The sequence below is a fragment of the Lepisosteus oculatus genome, chromosome 16, assembly GCF_040954835.1.
Source record: "Lepisosteus oculatus isolate fLepOcu1 chromosome 16, fLepOcu1.hap2, whole genome shotgun sequence".
NCBI lineage: Eukaryota > Metazoa > Chordata > Actinopteri > Semionotiformes > Lepisosteidae > Lepisosteus > Lepisosteus oculatus.
In genome coordinates this window covers 11,121,762-11,144,931 of record NC_090711.1, presented here as the reverse complement: position 1 = coordinate 11,144,931, position 23,170 = coordinate 11,121,762, and the positions used below count along the sequence as shown (strand labels likewise).

Genomic DNA, 23,170 nt, shown 5'->3' with positions numbered 1-23,170 from the left:
AAAAAAAACAAAATTATCAGTACAGGAGTTTCAGACATCACACTTTCTAGCAGGGATAAGAATTTGAAGATGGCACCATTTGTGTGCTTTGCAAAATCAGACTATATAAGTGTTACTTCAGAGGTTGAGATTATTTATTTTAAGTCATCCTGAATGACATAATCCATTTGGCATGCACTGAATCCACAATAGTTTGTTTTTCATGGGAACTTGGGAACTGTAGTGAAACACTGGCTAAAAAGCATTTAAAATCCAAAAAGAATAATGCATCAGAAAATTATAATTTGTAGTAGAGCTGTGAGATAACGCATGGACAATTATTAGTTCTGGGCATGAATACAACTGGAGGAATCATGGAATTCCATACAACAGCTGATTTATTTGTTTGAGATCGTTTGTTGGCTATATATTTCATTAGTAGATCAAAACTTTATTTGTGAAAAGAAGGATTTCTCATTAAAATGTTGATTTATTTTTTGTGATTATGTTCTATAGGCACGTACCCTCCTGTCATTTATATATTTAAAAAATTAATCCTGAAAGAAATGTCTGACTTTAAGCCCATGTTAACATTAATGAGAATAAAAATAATATATAACTACCTCACCTCCTGCACATAATAGTACAATAATTGGTTTTACTGGTAGATTCACCAAGAACACCTGAGTGTTCAAAGCATACCTGAAGCCAATGTTTTGAGCTGTAGCACTGGCTTAGAGCTGGATATCATTTTACTTTGTTGGAATTGGCTGTTCCCCTGTTGGACACTGGTTTCAGGTCATACAGGGTGTAAAAATAAATAGGTATATAAATAAATTTTGTATAAATGATATAAACAATTAATATGCTTCAGACGTTTCTAGAGTGGGGATTACATCAAAAGAATGAGAGAACCTGAGGTTCAGCACACATTTTTTGTTCGTTTTACAAACACTTCTAAGACTCTTCTCTTTTATTTTACCCATTAATTCATCCTGAGACAGAAACATGCCTCTAAATAGAAAGCATTGCTGATTCTAGTTCTGATAGATGTCCTTATGTTTATGCATAAATAAAGAAATAAGGTTTTCTATTTCCTTTCCAAAACAACTTTCATGCTAAAAATCTCAAATATTTTATTAGTTTTTTTAATATAGTCTAATAATATAATGCACTGGAAGAAGAAAAATTAAAAATAAATTAAAAAATTAGTTTAAATTGTGTTCGGGGTTAACAGATAACCAACTTGCAACCACAAAGGCAAGACAGGCCAAATAATCTTCTCTCATTTGCAATCTTTTTTCAAGTCCATGAGGTAATTATAGGAACAAACATTGATCACACTTGAAGAAAAGGTAGGCCAGTCAAAAATAAAAACCAAATGTAACCCCCTGGGGAACTAATAAATATACTGTATCTTATTCATGACCTATAAAAAGATAGATTGTTAAATCCTTCGAATCTCTGTATGAATAAGTAAAGTACAGAAAAGGCATTAATCAAATCAGGTGTAATTTACTAGAATGAACTGCTTGCTGGGCATCCATTGTTTTCTGCAGATCTATCAGAGGTGCTGGCTGGTATTCAAGAAGGCATCGAGCAAAGGCCCAAAGAGACTGGAAAAGTTTTCAGATGAGCGAGCAGCCTATTTCCGGTGCTATCACAAGGCAAGTCACCTTCAATAATTAAAACAAATAATTAATTTCTAAGCAAGATATTGACTTAGAGCTGTACCCACGGAGAAAAGATCACCCTTCCTTTACACATGACAGGAGAGCAGAAACATTTCTGGCATAGGAATGAATGGATTTTACATACTTTTCTAATACATTATGAATGATTATAAATATTAAAATAATTCAGCTCCACTATACTATTGTGTTGGGTGACTACTAAAATACACAAATAATGTTTTTTGAGTCTTTTTCAGTGATTGTTTTGAAGCTGAAACCCTGGTTTCTTTCAGGCTTTAGCTGACTGAGATGCTCAACTCAGTTAGCAACTAACTGCCAAATAGACTGGATGGGCAAGATGGCCTGTTTTCCTTTGTAAATGGGTTCAGTTTTCTCAGACTGTTTATAGATAGGCTCTGCAATAGCAGTGCCTGCATTGCCTGGACACTATCTTTGGCTTAAGCAAGTGTTCAAAGAGTTGCATCAATAGCTTCTGAACAAATTTGTCTAGATTCTTTAAGTATAATTGATAAGATGCCATAGGACCCTGGAGATTTATTAATCTTGAGAGCTCCTAGGACCCAAATGGAAAGCTTTATAGAAAATAAGTGTTTTATATATCACTTTTGGTTCTTAATTATGTCAGAACAGAGATTGGATTCATTTCCAAATGATCAACTCATAGGGAATAAAGAAGAATTTGGAACTGACGCATCTCTCTCATTTTTCACATTGATACAAGCCAGTTGAAAGCTATGGCTCTGGGGATGTGGCTTTAATGGGGCTGAATTCATACATTCCCACTGTGCAGCAACTCTTATCACATTTTGTCCTGATAGAGAGGATTTATCGTTGAAGACAAAGCATAAACATACAGTAGAGTCATCTGTTACATTTAGCATTGCTGATTCTCAGGAGAAAGATGAACAGAATTTCCACCACTCAATGCTGGTTCTGTACCCATTGGTTTAGAAATTCCACATGTAAAAATCCCATTTAGAGACACTTTTTAAAGAGGTTTCTACAGAGAACAAAGCAAAACTGCCAAATGCAGCTATGATCACGGTATTGACCAAAGCTGGAAAGGTAGATAGATTTTTGATCTGGAATGACACTTTTGATTAAAATCATATGTTTTTAAACAAAAATAGATTACAAGTGAGTTCCCTAGTGACATCTTTTACACATCACTACTACCACACTGAATTTTACTGAGTGACAATCTCAGAAGAGATAAGGATCTAACTTTCCTCCCAAACGTCTGTTAAAAAATCAATTTCCAATTATACAAACTTTTTTTTAGGTGACTGAATTGAATAATGTGAAAAGTATAACTAGGATACCCAAGGGCACAAAGAAGCATGCTGTGGCAGTCATTTTTAATGATGACACCTCAAAGACTTTTGCATGTGATTCAGGTGAGTATGACTTAATAATACAGATGACAGAAAAAAAAATCAATGGCTGTCATTACTAGAATTTAATTGATGATGGCTTGAATTTCATTCTTCAAAGTCACTGGCTAGATTATTACATTTAGCATAAGCTAGTATGTATGATTGGCTTTTCCTCTATTTTTCGAGTCATTCACTGAAGATTATTTTTATTCTGTTCCTTAGGACATGTTGGGCGGTTATGTTTGAGTGAGAATGTGAGTGCTCACCAGAATGTACACAGCAGTCAAATACTACTTTAGTCTAATATGGGGAAAAGAAATAACAACATCCAACATGAGTTATGCTAAGAAGTTAAGATAACAAATTGATCAAGCAAGACATGAATGCAATATCTAGATAGTGGGGAAACCATTTTTACGAGACTGTTGCAAGCACAAACTTGTTCTAGTCACTCAGAATGTCATCAGCACATCCCTCAAATCTAATTCAATGTAACCATTCCTTTTGAATAATTTGAATTTTGAAATAATTAAAAAACAGATTTTTTTTTTCATTTGGATTCTTCTTACAATTACAATTAGTAAAAATGAAGCACCCTGATTGTGCTCATATTTTAAACTAATGAGGTTCAAAATGAAGAAATCCCTCAAGACATAATTACTTCTTACAGTAATATGACCAGACTGAATAATTCATGATGAAATATGAATGAAGTACAATGTAAAATGTTGTCTAAATCTTTGAGTTTTAAAAATTCAAAGTAAAATTTGGATTGATGTTTACATTTTATGACGTTTACATTTAATGGCACTGAAAATGTCTTCAAGACCTGTTTAGTTTATTAACTCAGTTAATAACTTGTTTTACTAATTTTGGCAGTGATACTTACCAAATTATGTTCAGTCATGATTTTTATTTATTTTAGTCTGACCAGAACCAAAAGCTGACATGTTGAAGCCACCAGAAATCAGTATTACACAACGTACACATTAGTAATGTTGCCTTAACAGTAGCTGTATCAATAAAATCAGAAAAAGACTTTAAACGGTCTAAAGATCTATTAAAGACAACATAATACTCTGGCAACTTTCAGAACGCAAGCTTCTTTCTGAGAACTGTGTGAGCCATCTGTGAGTCATGTGATTCTCTGATGGCAACAAGTGAATCATTCTTCGTCTTTTTTACCGTGTAGAGCTGGAGGCAAACGAATGGTGCAAAGTGCTGCACATTGAATGTGTGGGACCCAAAATCAATGACTTCAACTTGGGAGAACCAGACCTGCTAGCCACAGGGGTATTCAGAGAATGGAGTGGTTCGTATTGAAACTGAGACCCGATAGGGTGCTTTGTCTTCCCTTATAGTTTTCATTGCTTTTCAATGTGTCATTTCATCTAATTTTTTCATATTACATTTGAAAAAATATCATTCTATAGCATGATTTGTATTTGTTTAACTACATAGATGTGTCTGTCTCAAGAATATCAAATTGGTCCTGTGACCCTGATTCTCTGAAAGAGAAGAGCTACAGCAAAACACTAGCTTACCATTGCTCACAGGGGTGGGGAGATGAGCACTTAAGACATGGCACCCTGTCTTCCCCGAGATATGCCTGTTATGGTGCAGCTGTGCCCAGGTGGCAGCAGCAGTGGTTCTAGGCCTAATGGGGATATTGGAGATTTCCGAGGGCACCTGAAGGAGGAGGGTAAGGGGGCTCACAGGAGGCAACCAAGGGCATGGCAAGGCAGATAAGAGGGTAGATGACCTTTGGGAGGAATGCTGGGCAACAGTACACTCTAGATTCCTCACCAGGGGGTATTAAGCAAAGTTCCTACAGTGAAAGAACATGATTTGCAAAGGTTTTGCCTTTTCCTGTGCCTTTTGCTAAAAGCATACTTTGGGGCAGGATCTGGAATGAGGGCAGTGCCTTCCAAAAGAAGTTGATAAACGTTGAGGAGCTGCAACTGGCAGGTTATGCTGGGCCAGAGCTGGTCCAACGGCTTTTATCCATGTTTTATAATCCAACTAAAAATGAATGTTCATCACATAGCAGTCACAGCCTTAATGATGTCTTTCTGTTGCTCCACATCTCTGATTAACCAGCCTTACTTCTTTCCTTAGAAAGGTTCCATGTGTTTCTGATGCCTTCCCCAAACCTGGATGTCCACGGAGAATGTATCCTGCAGATCACCTTTGAGACGATTGGCTTGTGGGATGTCCTGAATCCCCGTCTCAAAATTGTCTCTTGGCCCCTTACCGCTCTGAGGCGTTATGGTCGTGATCACAACTGGTTTACATTTGAAGCTGGCAGGTAAGCATAATCTAAGCACAACCAAGCTTGGACATGTTTGTACTACAAGCTTTTGTAAAAACAAAACTCCAGGGGGCACAAAATAAAAAACACCCTTGGGCTCATGCGCTTTTACTTGTACAACTGGGATTTCTCAATTTCGTCATCTGTTTTTTTTTTGTCATTTTTCTTTTTCGGCTGTACATCTGCACAGCCTTTCTTATCAATATATACTAAACTCCTCTGTAGTCTTAAGATAAGACTACATAAGATAAACTGGGGAATAGAAAAATACTATTTTTTCCTTTCATTCAGTATAATCCTTAGATTCAGTAATATCTTTGCATCCTTAAACACACAATTTTATTTTCACATAGAATATACTGTGTTGCGTAAAATGACATCTAACTGTGATGGGAGTCCAATATGTCCTTGTCACCAGTTGGGTTTGGCTTGCTAAATGCCAAATCATGTATAATAGACAACATCATTTACAGTATGACATCAGGCAGTATATGTCTTTTAGCATCAGCTTTGTCTTTTCTCATACAGTTAATGTTGTTTTCACTGATGTGGCAGCATTAATCATCTTAAAACTCATGATGTTAACCCGAAGAACAAATCAAAGGCTGAAGAGTCTCCAAAATAAACCACAACTCCCGGAATGAGGAGCACCCTACAGTGATGTGGGGAAGGCACACCTTGACAAAAACTGGCTTTGATGAATGTTTATCCATGCACGTTCTTGTTTGGTATTGCCACTGTAGAGTCTGACTTTGCTATTGCCTTAAAAGCTTTGTGCAGCTCTTTGGTACTTTATAATTTAACAGGCATTAATTTAAATAAAAAGGACCTTAACTGGCAGATATATCTATACTCACCTCACAGAGATATTATTTTTTCCATAAATGACCAGACAACCAGATAATAACTATACTTTTGAAATAAAAAAACTCCAGAAAATAGCGATTTCTTGGAGTTTAGAACAAAACGTTAGATTTTTTCCCTTCTTCAGAAACAGACCACAATTCTTTTGGGTGAATTCTCTCTGGTTTAACCTCTAGCCATAATCATCAGGAAATCAAATTAGGCAACAATGCAAAAAGGAAAAGCAAAATGTAAGTGTAAAATATAAAATAGAGTCAGGTACTATTTAGAAAAGAGAACATTTGCAGCGTAGAATGAAGAAAACATGTTTTTGTATTCTACTTTTTATTTACAGACCTACTTAAAGGATGCTGTACTGTGCATAGATACATTATATTTAAACTATTCTCATCACACCAGGATGTGCGACACTGGAGAGGGCCTCTTCACTTTCCAGACAAGAGAAGGAGAAGCCATTTATCAGAAAGTACACAAGGCTGCATTGGCTATAGCTGAACAGCACGACTGGCTGTCAAAGAAATCTAGGGTACGTACACGCCTGAATTAATATACATTACACTGCTTAAAATAAAATATAGCCTGGCAATGCCTATTGTGCATCCTTGCCACTCTCCTTAATTATGTAAAAACTACACACTGGCCTCATTTTAGCTGCTACTATATCACACACCACAAAAAAAACAGCCTGTCCTGTTTTCAATAAAACTAAATTCTAGTTGTACTCCTTGAGGAATCTGGGAAGTATGAACGACAACAAATCTTATGGAAAATCTATAATAATAATAAATGTTGTTACAAACAGCAGGAGACCTCTTTTGAAAGTCACCATGCAATTATTGTCGCTCAGATCAATTTCGAGATTGATGGGTTCATTCAGTTAAGGGGCTATGAAAAGTCCCCAAGTGTCGTTGGGTCAGAATAACACAGATAACAGATAGTGTTTTGAAACACAAGGCATCTTTATCTTGTTCAGAACGTGGCAAGAGGTCTTTTAGAAATGGGTCACTTTACTCTCGCACATTTATCTCAAGGCAGGTGTGAAGAGACAGAAAATGGGTGGAAAGGAAAAAGAAAGAGAGGGAGATAGAGGTCCCTCAGGACTGGATATTTAATCACTTAGAAGTGTGTGTGTCTCATTGTACAATGGTCATCTTGGGTTTTAGTTTTTTGAAGTGATATTATAAGAAAGGAGTGGTTGGTGATTTACATAAAAAAACACGATTTTAAATATGATAATACAGTCTTGTAAATGAGCCAAAAAGTGAATGAATGAAGCCTGCCGGGGTTCATATTAAATAAACGTACTGTATGTTAATATATGCTTTGTTTCACATTTACTTTTTCTTTACCCTCTGCACTGTTTGCTCTAAGTATGATTCATCACTAACCCATTATCTGTAATAAAAAAACAAACTGCATGAAACTCTTTTTGATATCTCTTGAAAATTATCTTTCAGTAAATGAGTCCAGAAGTCTTTTTTTTACTAACAAACAAGTTTTATTTTAATCTACAGCACAACATGCACAAACATGCTATACGAGAATATAGATAATATAGCCCCATAGTACAACACTCTGCCAGAGACAAGTACTTTAGCTAGTGTTAATTGGGAAAATGAATGGAATTAAGAAGTATAGAGACAGGAGAACAGTTAGGACAAACAATACAGAACAATTAAGAATTAAACTAGAAATGTTATTTACAGAAAAAAGTACAGTCGCTCACGTCGCTCTTGTTTCATAGTCTGTGTGCGCTCTAATCAATTCTAGAGTGAGACAGTTTTATTTAAGGCCTTTATAAAAGCAATTGGTTTCATCTATTTTGAGTCCAAAGCTAGACATATCAGATCAAAGACAGAGTCATTCAGCAAGTGAACATGATAGCAAAATGATGAAATATTAATAACAACGATGGTGATGGTGATCATGATTATTATGATACCAAAATGATAAGAATCTCATGCACAGATCTTACCTGAGAGCCATTTTCTATTTCACTTTTTAATTGACTGTTAGTGTGAGGCCATATATGGTGCTTTCATTATAGGTTAAATGTCAGAAGTGTTGACATTCAATATTCAGGACTCTCAAAAATACTGTGAGATTTATTTAAAATATATCAATCTGTTTATCTAATGAAAAAGATATAGATTTCTAAATGCTGTTTAATCATTTTAGTGTTGGTTTAGACAAAGTGAACAGTTCTCTATTGTGCTTTTACTGTAAATTTTAAGTGGATTCAATATCCTAAAGGTTTCAGCAACTGGATTTTGGTCAGAATTTTGATCTTTGAAATTTTTGGAAAATATCCAAATTACTCACTAGAAATTAACATAATCATCATCATCAAGTCTTCATTTATTCATTTTCATTTCATGTACTGCCACTGAAAATCACAGGCCATTTTAAATGACTTGCCAGTTTGAGAATTCCTTGAAAAATAAGTCAGGAAGCATTCCTAATGTAAACAAAAACACTAAAAAACAGCACATACTCAGCTGTATGATATACAGATATATATATATAATTTATTTTTACTCATTAAACGTAGTCCTTTCATAGTTTATTCATGCATAAAAACAAATTATATTAAAAAACACAATAAAAGAAAAATAATAGAACACTGAAATTATAAGAATGTAAAAAGTGCAATATTAGGAGAAAAAGTTCACAAGGAATTATAACATCCAAATATTGGATATTTTGTTAATGTTGATTGAGTATTTATGTATAATACGTGTTGGCTTAACCTGCCATGTCTGACCATCAGACAACGAAGCTCAGAACCCCAAAATAAAACAAGGAAACCCCCCAAAAAAACACCAATGCAGAAAGAGACAGAAGGAAACAGGGAAATGCAAACATGACCTTGAATTACCTTGAAAAGGGAAAGCAGACATTAAAAGCTGTAGGATGCCTACTGACTGAGCTGGAGGTAGGACACCAGGCAGAACCAGGGCTAAAGAGATGGATCAAAAGCAGTAGAGGCTGAGAGGGAGGAACCCGGGTTTTAAGACACCAAAGACATCGCGATCGAGCAACATTGGATGTTGGAGATAGAAGCAGAAGAGAGTGCAGGAGAAAGTAAAGCGTAAATTAAAGCACAAGAGGATGAGGGAAAAAAATGAATGGAAGGCCAGAGAGTGGCAGTAGGGGCAACCCAGGGGTCCTTTTAATAAAAGTCATCTAGCTGCGTGCTGGGTCGTGTCATCAGTCTAAGTACACTGGATGACAAAGAAAAAAAGAATAGGTGCTTTCCTTTTTTGAAGAGGATGCCATTGTCACTCCTTGTACACTTAGAGGGCGCTGCTCTTCTGTCCTGTTCCTAGTTCCCTGCGATTATTCATGTATTTCTGGTGTGTCTTGTTGTGTAGCCTATTTACTTCCTGTGTCTGCTCTGCTCCTTGCTCAGCATTGAGGGTACGGATGTCCTGAGACCCGCCTAGCACCAGGTCGCCCCATGTCCGTGGCCTGAGGGCATAGGTTTCTATACTGACATTGTCTGACCCCCTGAGCCTGGGCTAACCCCAATGTTGCCCCTTTTACTGCTACGCATAGGGTTTTTATTGCTCTCCTGGCCATACCACGGCATGCCCTTCCAACATCCGTGACAGCCACGACTGTGGACATTCCTTTGAAACCCAACTAGACTTCAGTGTTTGATGCCAGGGATTGCAGTAATGGGAATACAGCAGGAACGATGTGGTAGCAGAGAAAGACGACATGGCATTGTGATTATGAGAAGTGGAGATTCTTGTTCAAAACTAAAAGATCTGCAGATCCATATTGAAGAGGCATATTTTTTAAAAAGACACTGCTGTGTCTCTTTGTTTTTGTCTTAGGGTGTTTTCTTGTTCAGTTTTAAAAGTTATATATAACATGGACGTTTTCTTTTCCTTAAGTCTTTGTGGATGTCAATGGTGCAGAGTATGGTCCATGTATTGAATTATGCATGAAACAAATTAGAGACAAGGAGATTTCTTTCTTTTTATTTAGTTTGGACCATGGACTATGTATACAATAAATGCAACAAAAATGCAAAAAGAAATGTGTGGTGGAGACATTTAGTGTATATAACACATTTTTCTAGGTATTTGTAATTACTTTTCAGAATCTCTGATCAATTTTTTTCACTTGTAGGTTGTGTGTTCCGCTGCGGAAATTGTGTCTTGGTTTCAGGCTGCTAGACCACAAAATGTGTTATATCAGAAAGGGTTCTTTCTATAGGCTCTGTATACAGTAAAAGTCTGTAACGACTGTGATTTAAAACAGTTGAGTGAAACTGGCTTTGTCTGTCATTATCCCGCCCACAGTTCAGTTAAGATGTTTTTCTCAACAGCATTACAATCTTTGATTGTACAGTATGTCCAAAATTCAGCAGCCAGAATCCTGACCAGATCTAGTGCAAGTGTTCACATTACTCCTATCCTGGAGTCCTTGCACTGGCTTCCGGTCAAATTCCGCGTAGACTTTAAAATCCTCATGCTCACCTACAAGGCTTTACATGGCTTGGCACCTCAATACCTGTCTGAACTTTTATCGCCCTACTCCCCACCTCGCAACCTCCCCTCTTCAAATTCTGCCCTCCTTACTGTCCCCCAAGCCCGTCTACATTGTATGGGCGACAGGGCCTTCTCCTGCTATGCCCCCAAGCTCTGGAACTCCTTGCCCAAGGATATTAGAGAGTCACCTTCTCTAAACTCCTTCAAATCCAGACTCAAAACCCTCCTTTTCAGAAAAGCCTTTACTTAACTGGTTCCATTCTTCACCCCTCTGCTCTTCTTAATACCATCTTCCACGGTCTCCTCTATTGTTATTGTTGTATTGTTGTAATTATAATTGTGTCCTGTCTTGTGAAATTTTCTTTTTTATTGTTGTAGTCTTCTTATTTATTGTTATTGTCATCCTGTAAAGCGCTTTGAGAAGCCACCTTTAAAGGCGCTATATAAAATAAAGTTTATTATTATTATTATTAACATATATCAGCGCTCACTATTTTTAACATTTCATCTTGCGTACCACATACTTTAGCCAACAATTTTCTACACTTATCTTGTCATTTTTTTCTTTGTCATTCAGGCACTATTACTGTCAGCCTCGCAGTCAATCAAGTTGTTTTTTACAATTGTCAGAGTAGGATGGTTTGATGATTTTTTTTGACAGGGTCATCAGTAATTCGTCTGAAAACAAAGAAAAGAACTGAAACTCTTGGAAACAGTATGTATGCGCCTCATTTCATTTTTAATATTAGCAGGCTCTCTGACAGACCCAAAAATGTTGTAAGCTAACATGCTCACCATGCTATTCTGGGCAATTTGCCTACTAGAAATTATTTTCTAGCAATTATTGCCAGGTGATGGCAGTGATATTAAAATTATTATGTGCTATTTTTTTCCAACGGTACTGTATGTGTGTGAGGTGGGTGAATCTCCTTTTACTTCTTGCAAACTTGTTGCACATTGAAATGTTTTTGCTTATGAAAAAGAATTAGGCCAAAGGCTAAGCAATTAATGAGTATAAAGTAGATATGTTCCACATCCCGACACTTGCGCATTTAATTGGCTGTAAAGATCTTAGCCAGGCTTCAAACTTGTTTTTTGTCGGTTAAAGTCTCATAGGTGACATCCTTTTGTGACGTTGGTATTTAGCAAGCAGAAAGAAATTTATTTTTAGAGTTCTTTTGCCATGTAAAATATGACTGTACTATATTTAAAGATGAGGTATTTAAAAATAGTATGCATCGGTAGTACTCATAGTACTCATCTTGTACAAAGACTGTCTATGTAAACATGAAGGGATAATGTGCTTATGGAAAAACAAGAGACAATTTAGATCATCTAATTAATTTTGTTGCTAGTAGATAGTTAATCTGGCAACCTCAACCAAACGTTTTAAAGAAGCCAGAGTATCAGGTTTGTCTAAATGTTTGGGTAGGTTGTTTCAGTATCTCCTGGCCTTAGTTCTAAATACACTATCAAATGGTTACCACTTGTTGATCTCTGGTTCTAAACAATTCAGTTAATTTTAGTCTTCAACAAGATAAATTCCATCTCTTTTAAATCCATTTTGACTATCCTCTACAATCCAATTCGCTTACATATGATATCCAATTTTGTTCAAAATTTCTGAGTAGTAATATAAAGCATTATGCAATAGATGTAAGACATGTTTTGGGTTTGTTGCCCATTTAAAGATGGGTGTTATGTTAGTGATTTTTATTCAATGGTAATTATCCTTGTCTGGAAGAGCTCTGTTGGTGGTCTAATCTGTCATTTTTATACTAATACTTATTGATATAGAACAGAAACAATAAAATGTAACTTATTGATGTATTAAATGAATATTTCAGTGACACATTTACCAAAATCGAAACCAATGACATACCTCTGTGGTTGAGGAAACAAAATTCTCACAATTGCAAAAATGTCTGCAATGGTTTATGTGAAAATGGATTGTGTTTCGCTCATATTAACCAACAAAAATGAATTGCAATTTTTTTGTTAATTATGTAAATGAAAGTTTTTAAGTTTTCTTTATCTATGTAAAATATAAGGATTTAATATAGGAAAATTTAAATATTATTAAATTAATACTTTTAAATTAAACAAATAACTTCTACTAGTTCAGTACATGCAGTAGGTACAAAGCCTAAGGTACTGTATAATTTGGCGTGCCTATTCATTGTGGGAAAAAAATATATAATTCATAAAATGCATTTCAGTATCAAAATGTCTAATTCACCAGTCATAAGATACCAATAGAGAGGGTTGTTTAAAGGAAAATGTTTTTCTGAAAGAAAACAAGTGAGGTGTAAAAAAAACAAACAAACCTCATTTTTTGTAAAATAAATATTTTTCTCTGAAAATATTTAAATTATTTCAGAGGTCGTCTTTTGTTTCATTTCAAAGCATTCTTTTATTTTTTCAAATCCCCAAAATTAAAAGAGCAAAAGATGAAAATGCCTTTGTTATGTTACTATCGTTATGGCAAGGTGTTTCCTTTGTTTGGAAAGTTCTGCATAAATTCAAGAGGTACAATATGAGTTCATGAGCTCACAATAAAGAGTATTGGTTTATGTACTGTACATGTGCAAATAGTATTCATGTGTAGATGAAGGCCTATGTGCAATATGAGGGCTTGGGTGAAATGTTGGGAAAATAAACTTAGAGATGCTAATAGCCTGTGTGGATTCTAGTAGGAGTGGTATGCAATTACTTTGTATGGGTTGCTGTCTTCAATTATATAATTATTTTCAATGCAATGTTTATACAATATGTTCTCTTTGAATGATTTCTGTAAAACAATACAGTATGTGTGTGAAACATAGGTGCTTGGAGGCTAAATGCATTTCTGAGAAATCATACAATAAAGTATTATTGTATCATATATACAGTATCTTAGCAAAATAGCTCAGTCTTCCTCTGAAAGAAATGCTCTTGTAGTATGGTGTTTCTGAAACTGGAATGCCTGAATCCCTATGGGAAACAGTCTGCGTGTGCCACCTGAGGAAAAGAATATATATTTTTAAAAAGTGAGACAGAATGTTTGAATTTGACCACCCTGTAAAGTATTTTAGTTTCATGAATAGAACTGGATTACCAGAGCAGATTATAGATTTTTTCATCTGTTTTTCCTGCTTTTGTTCTGCCCGAATTGACAAGCGCATTGCTGAGTTACATTTCATTGATACTTTTTACTTGGTGGCTGCGTTAACTGCGTTTAGTTGAAATGTTGGGTTTGAAAGTGAGGGTTTGGAAAAGATTTTTGCAACTAAAGGAATAATAACAGGATACTGCTGTCCAAGTTATTTGAAATAAATTTAATACCAAAATAAAGAAAAAATAACTGTGTTAAGACTTCAGACAGAGAGAAAATATAATAGTTTTAAATTAAACCTCACGGTGAATAGAGTTGTTTCTGGGAGTGCTGTTTCACAGCAGTTTCACTGTATGAATTCTGTATAATCTAGTGCCAGTATTGTGGACTTACTTTGAAAACGTCCATAACTTTTCACTCGCTTGAGATGTAATACAGATTTTGAAGGCACTACATTTATCAACTGCACTTAACAACTACATCATACTGTATAATATGTTTGCACTTTTATATTTTAAGCTTATTGTAGTTTTTTAAATAAAGTTTCTTTTTATGTATTGGACAGAATTAGCAACACCAGTTGCTCGAAGGTGTGTCATAGTAGTGATTAAGCAGATGGGAGACCCTCTCAGACAGTCCTGGCGATGCCAAGATCATGTCAGTCTACAGGAAAGGAGATAAGCCCATGGAAATTACATAGCAGATGCTCATAAAAATTACATAGGGATCACTTTACTGTCCATTGCAGAAACGATTATCACAAATCTTTTGTTCCCTCTTGAACCATCTTCCAGTTGCTGAAGAGATGCTCCTGGAACATTACTCAGGGTTAAAACTTTGAGAGGCACAGTTAACAGGATCTTCACTTTTTACAAGGTGCAACAACTTTGGAAACAGCTTAAGCTTCTCCCAATGATCTCCCTTCCCCTTTTTACACTCTGTGAACTCCAAAATCCATCGAGACTCTTTGTTTGCTCCTTGACAATATGCAAGAACTGATTTTCATCAATGAGTTTTCATAAATCTATTACGGACCCTAATGAGGTTACAAAGTGTTCTATCATTTGATTTTTCAGAGCATTGTATTTGTTTGAATTCAGAGCTGGGGTAGTGCCTTGTCCTATTATTATTAATAATAATAATAACAACAGCAATAATAATAATTATAATAATCATCATAACCTTTTTATCAGATTATGGTCTGCTCTTAACCTTTTTTGTAACTAGAAGATTTCTGATTCAGTGATGTTGTTGAATTATGTTTTGTATTGGTATTATGGTATTGTATTGTTTTTGTATTTTTTTGCTTTTGATGTCCAAATTCCAAAGTACCTTAGGGACAAAAAAGGTTCAATTCAATTCAATGGGAGTCACACAAGCTCTGTTTGTCATCACCCCAGCTCTGTTCTTGATACACCATACTGCAGTGCTACATCTACTGACTACTGACATGTTCTTAGAGTGGGATGACTCTACCAAATGGTAGAAAAACAAACATTTGAAAGTAAATCTTCAGGTAATTCAGGTAATGATTCTTGATTCATCAAGAGACTGTGAACAGCACTGGGCATTTCCTGTACCTCTGAAGTTATCATTCACAGAAGGCAGACGTTAATGAAGAATGTACATCAAATGCACAAGTCTAGCCTTCAGTCAGTGGTCAATTAAAAAAACACTAAACTATTTAAAACTAAACATATAGTTTGTCAGGCAGTCAAGGACTCTACCTTACTGTATAGTCTTGAGACCAGGAAATGTATCATAAAAAACCTCAATTATTGGGTGTTCTGGCTGAATATATTCAGAAGATAGACCATCAACATTAGCTTCCTCTTACAAACAGCAAATGTTTTGAGGTAATGTCTAACTTAGCTTGGCATGCCACAATGCCCGGACATCTGACTGCAGACTCCTGAAAGCAGATGTCCAGCACAGTTATAGCGTACACTCAAGAGAACAGTTGTAGACATATTTGTTAATAAGACATATTTCCTCAAATAAGTCTTCAAGACACAACCTGAAGAAGTGCAAAGTGCAACATTGACATGAGTCCCACAGCAACCATTTCTCAGAAACTCTTCAAAATCTGCTGCAAGGAGCTCAACACGTTGAACCCATACAACAGCCACGAGAGACAGAAAAACACAAGCAGGGAATGCATAATTTACCCAGGACCACATATTGCACTCAGAAATATGACCATAAAATATTCTGGATGGACCTTGTCCATCATCTCCAGCCAGCATTGTAAATAAACACAGCAGTGATTCACTTTAATTTTCTGTATGGCTGAGTAAGGCCTCTTGATATCCAGGCTTCCTGTGTGGGGTGAAGAAGTGGATATCTTTGGGAATGAAACAGCTTCTGTAAAATTGCTTAGTGACGTGAACCTAACTGACAAAGAGTAACCTAGACATTTACTGTACCTTGTGCAGAGATGTCTAAAGAAAACCTTTCTCATTAAAATCTAAAACTAAAAAGGTTAGATGCCAACATCTAGACATGATAAATACCTCCATTGTCAATTAAATAATACTTAATTTGTAGTCTGTAGGTTAAGTGGCTAATCATAAAAGAGCAAAATATAAAAGATCACATTTCTGTTTCCTAATTATTTCCCAAACACATCAAAAGGTAGAAACCAAAGATTTACTGTCTCCTGATGCAAATTGGCTGGGAGACAACATCAGAAATGTAATAGGAGGTGCAGTTGAGATGAGAATGAGAAAAACTGATTCATTTTTGATGAGCCTGAGTCTCTGAAAGGATCACTGTGACTCAAACACATGCATAGCAAAAGTGATCCCTGAAATCTATAGTTCTACATTATTTTGTAATGCCACCTTTGACATTGTACAATGTAATACTAACTCATACTGTAAATGGAAAAAAAATGATCAGGTTTCTTCCATTTGGGAAGTTCAAAATGTCACAAGTGAATTCTCCACTGCACATAAAGAATTAAAATGTTGATGCTCAGTCTTTGTAGCAATGACGATAAAGTTAAAATGCTTGGAGAATATATACTTTTCCAATTACAGTTATAGTAAAGGTAATTGCAAATAGTTAAAAAGTAAAAATACTTTCTATGTGCTTATGGAATTAATGTAACTGTTATGTAAAATTGTTTAAGAAATTAATTTAACGTGTCAGAGTGTGAATCAAATTATTTGTGGCAACTGTAAATTTAATTTATATACAGATTTATAATACAGATGAGACCTGGTTCAGCATCAAGTTTCTAAGGTGTGGGACACCCAAGGGTCTCAATGGGGTATCATGGGGAGCAAACACAGGTGATGGGCCAGGTAGGAACACAATGTCCTATCTACCTCGTCCTCTTTCATTGACAAAACTGCTCAGGAAAAAACTTTTTTAATGAACCAGGGTTACAGGAGTAACCTAATGTACTCTTTATATCATGGTCAATCCATAGCTTACTGTTTTGTCTTGGTTGAGTGCCTGGAAACTGTGGGTCTTGCCTCTTCTCCAGATTAATCCACTATTTGCTCTTTGAGAAGACATTGCAAAACAAGATAACAAATAAATAGCTCTTTTTGGCATGCATTTGGTTTTATACAACTCTTTGGTTGTCTGTTATCCAGAAAGAGTTTTATCTAGACTTTTCTGCTATTTACAGACTTCAGAATTAATGAAAATTTCATTATAGGAAACATATTCTCTGCAGACATCCTGGTATTTGAAAACAGATGTTGTTTAATGGGACATTGATTAAGTCTAGCTATGCAGCCTGCAGTTACAGGACAGATTTAACTTTTCCTTTGGGTGTCATGGTGTACCAATCTGCTGAACACTTGCAGTTTGTCTTTATAGTAGTAATTAAAATCATTCTCTTAAAAGATATCCATCCGTACAAAAAACACATTATAAAGCTGAACTTATCACATTTTATAAAAATACTTTACTTAGTTTTGTCATTTCAGTTGATGTGCACATCACAGGCATTCAGAAAGTTCGGTTTCCCTGCCTTCATTTTGCATATACTGCTACTTTTCTTTACGGGGAAAACAGTTCAGCTTCAGGTATTGTGATTTGCTGGCTCTTACATAAGCCAACACCAAAAACTGAACATTTTGAACTCTGCAACATAATTTTATATTTTCAGCAAATGCAATGTAATAAGGTGTCATATGATGACTACAACACTGCCGCAAGAGGTCGCTAAAAAGAACTTTGTAAATAGGTCGCCTTTGTAAAAACATTGCCTGTTGCAGCTAATTGTGCAGTTGCTTATTGATTAATTTTTTAGGAATGTGGAAAGTTCACGTTTATCTGTTTGTAAGTGTTTGTTTTCAGTGTTTGGTTGGTAACTGTTTGATACATTTCTATACGTCTGTTAAACTCTAATCATTGTTGTCGTACTGGTGCCAGGAAAAAATATTAGGTAGCTTGAAAAATAAACAGGGAGCAAAATGTAATTACAGCTTCAGTGAAGTGCAAATTTTTTATTGTTTTATTGTTATTTTTTTATGTCAGCAATGACAAAGAAAAGAACTGTTCATGGATTTTCTATTTAATCTGAGTGAAGGTCCCCAACTGCACCTATTTCAGGCAGGATCATCCACAATAGATAAGGCTATAAGAACTACATCTACACATTTGTATCTGTGTTTTAATATAGAAATGGATCAATCTGCACAGAGCCCATTTTGTGCCTTTACAGAAACATATATTACTTTGCACTTCTTCAGCTGCACGACCAACATTTTAAATTCAATGTTCCTGCATAATTTTACCAAATCAGCAAGCAACATTGTATACAGTAGGAGATGCAGTCTAATATGCCATGTTGATTAGACATTACATGGTCTCTGCACCCTATTTAACATTTATCTTATGATTACACAGGGATGCCTGAATAGGAAAACAACAACAAAAATATCCAAATACTCTTCACAATGCTAAACAAATCTGTTTTAAAAGTTTAACATGTAAATAATCCTAGAGCTCATAAAATCTACAACATGCTGTGTAGTGGGAGTCTTAACTGTTTCTAGGTGTGGAGATGAAAAGGGCATTTGTGATGTACTCTTATATTCCTACCCTAATGGCTGCAATGGAGTAGCTTCTACAATTTCCTTAAAAGCCAAAACTACAGATAAATGTACTGCCCCTTCATTATTAAATAAAAAAAAACTAGAATACATGCATATTTTACAATGCAGTAAGTGTTGAAAAAGTGAATAAGCTTGGTGGATCCTCTTCCAGCTCACATAATGTAAAGAAGGCATCCAAGCATGCTGTGAAAAGTAATGAACCTGTGGCTGTAACATTTCTGTTGCAGAGCCTACCTTAGAATTAGAAATGAGTGAAGTCTGAGGTGCAAGAACAGCTTTATAGCAGTTCTTTTCAGAATAGAAACCACAGAGTACAAAGCTTTTGTTCAGAGTGAAGAGTTTCATGCTTTTATTTCCTACAGAATGAGAGGATGCTGAGTGAAAAGACAGCTCCTGATAGCTCCATGACACCTCTGCCTCGAAGCAAGTACTGGCCACACATTAACAGACAGCAAAGCACAAAGCCAGCCAGCCACTTAAAAGGTAACTCACATCTACTGCAATTACTGTTTCTAGTTTTGACGCACCATCACGCCTACAAGACAGTTTTGTTTTTATCCGATCTCAAAACTGTGCAAATGTGGCCCAGCCTTTCAGTTAGAGACAGGGGATGTCTGGATCAGTCTTTAGAGAATGAAAAACATTATGTTATTGTCATAGTGTTATTTTGAAAAGGACTCCACAATAAAAGAATCAGTGGTAGAGCTCTTGGAACTTTACATCATTAAGCAAGCTACAGCTTCATTGAAATTCTTTGAATTCTCCACTGAATTTAGCTTTAACTCAGTTGTGAGTAAGCCATCAATAGAAAGGAAAGTGAATGTGTTTGGACACAGGAGGAGTCAAGGACTTGGGCTGTTTCATAGAGCAGTAAGCTAAGAATAGCTGGAAATTGAGTTAAACCTGTTTTTGTTCTGTAAGCTTGAATTTACATGTATGTTTGTTTGCACGCATGTGACATTTATAATTGTTTACTGTGTATTCTTTAAGTCCATAAGACAGTTTTTAGTGTGTTATTTGATAGTTGCACTTAATGTAAACTAATTTACTTTAATTTACAGTTATTCTCACAGAAAAGCTACCAAATACTGAAATTATTTGGAGAGAATTTATGTGAAATTAACGCCACTGTAAGGTTTCATGATTTCTTACAGGACTATTAGGCAAGAGTAACGAGAAGAAATGTTTTTGTTCTTTAATTCTGCATCATAACTCAATTTAAATAATAACAAAAACAGTTGTTGTACTTTTATTGGTATTTAGCAGTTCCAATAAACTTGTATATGGATTACTAGTGAAAGGAATCTGCAGTGAAGGGGGAGAAATGTAAACTTGACTGATAGTTGTGTGTTTATCCATCCATCCGTTTTCTAACTGTTTTATCCAATACAAGGTTTCGGGGAGCTGGAGCCTATACCGGTTTGCAACGGGCACAAGGCAGGATATAGTCTGGATGGGATGCCAGTCCATCACAGGGCACACACACAGATACAGACACACACACTCACACCAGGGCGGATTTCTCCAGAAGCTCATTAACCTACTAGTATGTCTATGGACTGTATGAGGAAAACAGAGCATCCAGAGAAAACCCACATGAACACGGCAACAACATATATTGTACACAGGAAGAACCTTTGTCTCCAAAGGTTAAAAATCTGCCAACCAGAAGATTTCTATTTGACAAGTTTCAGATGGAAGCAGACAGCTTTTTGCAAGTACAACAAAAATTGTGCAAAGTAAAAAATGCAGCTGTTTCTCCTGATAATCTATTTAATTTCACCTGATGCATTTCAGAGTGCATTGTGGAAGCTGACAGAACATTTGCAAAATGTGACTGAATGCAAAAGACATAACTGCATTTTACTGTATGGTATTTCTGTCTTTTAAGACTAATCTTCATATTTTTTGGCACATTTTAAATTGTTGAACTATCATAACTATGTGCAATGTTCAGGGGAATAAAAACATACTTTAAAGAATGTTCATTTTTCCTTCTGGTTACTTCTGAATTTCCCAAGAAACATCTGTGATGTCTGACAATGTAAATTGCTGCACAGCTATAGCAGTATCAGAAGCACTCACCTCATTCAATAAATTACTGTCAAATGTATGGCTGTTGATCCTTTTGTTTAATATCTATATTGTATTCAAATAATAGATTGCTGTACATATAATTATGCATGCTAAAATGAGGTCTTGAAATATTTTTATATACTGCTTTACAGAGCGATACAATGGATTTGCATTGATTTTTGCCCTCTATCTTTTTAAAATAGATAACTCCAGTCCATTGACGTCTGTGGATGAGAAGACCACCGTTTGTACATGAAGTCTTGTGAAAGAGACTTTTGATGGGGAGACAATCTAAAAAAATACCAAAAGGAGGAAATACTCAAACCAAACTTTTGATTTAAGTGAATAAGACATTTTGTGAAGAAAATAATATATTTTTGTCTTTTTTTCTTACTACTATGTCAGATAAGCACTTACAACTGGTTGAACATCTTTGTCGTTCGTTTTACCAGTAGGAAACCGTTATGCATTATCGTGCCAATGTTTGTAGTTTTTGTGGTTAGCCTGATAATATACTGTATGATTTTTTTGATTTAGTAAGAAAAATGTTTTTAAGGAATGTGTATCTCTCACTTGTATACAGGCTGTTCTCAGTGCTGTACATGCATTTGTAATGTAAATAGAGGTAAAATGTTTCTGCCATGAATATTAAATAATTTATATAAATCTTAGTTTGAGACTGTCTAAATTTTAGTTTTTATTTAGATGTGAATGCTTTAGAGGACATCAGATTTAGAGGATGATCACCTTGCTCCTGAAAGACCAAATAATGTTTTGTACTGTTTCTTGCAAGACCTTAGTAAATTAATTGAGTCCATTAAATGATTTCTGAAATGGAAGAATGGGAGAGAAGACAAATCCTTAATATTCCACCATTCACCCTTCACAACCCTCTTCTCTTGTCAAAAAGTCTCCTTACAGTAGTTCCTCAGCACATCACACCTCCATGCTGATAGCCAGGCTGTCATTCCTTAATGTTAAAAGCCATAAACCTCTCCACCCCAGTCAAGGATGTAACCTGTCTGAGCTTAAGCAGACTAGATTAATGACCAGAGTTGGCAGTCTCAATAAACTCAAATATCCTTGAATCGATGTTAACCTCGAATCTGTTGGATTAGAGATGGGGTGTAAAATGGCCATGTGCAGGCGGACGCGCCAACACTCCCCAAAATGTTGTCCATTATGTGTAATGTTCTTAAGGGTTTCTTAAGTAAAAGGAAATGATGGCAAACCAAGTGCCAAGCTGTCACAAATGCAAATTTGTAGAGGTGTCAAGCAATTGTGGTTTTTTTTTCCTGTGACAAATAAAAGTAAGCCATTCAGTTCACCTATTTTGGTTGCTAGAAGCTAACTGATACAAGGATCTAATGAAGCTGTTTCTGTTAGGATAACAGAATACCCGCTTCAACAGTATGTGTTCCCAGCACCCACAACCTTAAAGCTCTTCTCCGTAGTTTCCACTTTTCTGTATATTTCCTGATCCTGATGGAGTTCATCGGGTGGATTTTTCTAATGCCAAGTATTTTGAAGTCAGTTTTGAAGACACATTATAGTTTTCTTTGGTTAAAAAAATAAAGGAGATTCAGTTGTTTTACTGGATGTTTAGAAAGGGATAAAAATGTCTTTCTTAAATGCATTCAGCAATTAATAATTGCAGTAATTAATAAACCCTGCAGGGCATTGGCATCCCAGGCCCAGGGGCGTCCACCAGGTGCTTATACTGTACCTTTAAAAACAAGATTGGAAAATACTTTAAAAAATGACATTTAGATTAATAAAATAAATTAAGTGGGGCTATTTATTTCCTTGTGAGAGGCAGTCTTTTATTATTTATTTTTTAAAGTGATAATTGCAAGATAAGTATTTTAATAAGTGATAATTAGGGCTGTGACTTTTGGGGAGTTATTTCAAGAGAATAAACTTGCACTTAAATATTCTGAGGCAATTTCTCTTTATTAACTCAACTCCAGAAAAAGACATTTAACTGCAAGATGTGTTCAATTTTTTTTACTCATTGCCGTGAAAGAACCTTCATCCCAGATTGTAGTGAGTGAAGCTTTGAAAGAAACGCAAAGTTAATTTCTCTTTCGTCCTGTGTCTAGTTTAAACAGCACACTAACACACAATCCTCAAATAATCCTCCAAGCTAATGCATCAGTAAATTGGTTAGAATTTGATATTTTTATTCACTTTAAC

At 35.5% G+C, this 23,170-nt stretch overlaps 1 protein-coding gene and 1 long non-coding RNA gene across 3 annotated transcripts in view; one reads left to right on the top strand and one right to left on the bottom strand.

Moving 5' to 3' along the window:
• Window positions 1–22,178, top strand: part of LOC102694510 (docking protein 5) — a 37,035-nt gene extending 14,857 nt beyond the window's left edge. The window contains exons 2-8 of one of the 2 annotated variants that reach the window (XM_015364567.2): window positions 1,539–1,646; window positions 2,956–3,070; window positions 4,242–4,361; window positions 5,168–5,357; window positions 6,624–6,750; window positions 19,261–19,381; window positions 21,178–22,178. In XM_015364567.2, the coding sequence (XP_015220053.2) occupies window positions 1,539–1,646; window positions 2,956–3,070; window positions 4,242–4,361; window positions 5,168–5,357; window positions 6,624–6,750; window positions 19,261–19,381; window positions 21,178–21,230 (834 nt within the window). In that variant the 3' untranslated portion in view covers window positions 21,231–22,178. The remainder of the gene's footprint in view (window positions 1–1,538; window positions 1,647–2,955; window positions 3,071–4,241; window positions 4,362–5,167; window positions 5,358–6,623; window positions 6,751–19,260; window positions 19,382–21,177) is intronic. The other variant, XM_015364568.2, reaches the window with a different exon arrangement.
• Window positions 1–23,170, bottom strand: part of LOC107079542 (uncharacterized) — a 175,949-nt gene that overhangs the window by 4,885 nt on the left and 147,894 nt on the right. The gene's annotated exons all lie outside the window — the stretch shown is intronic.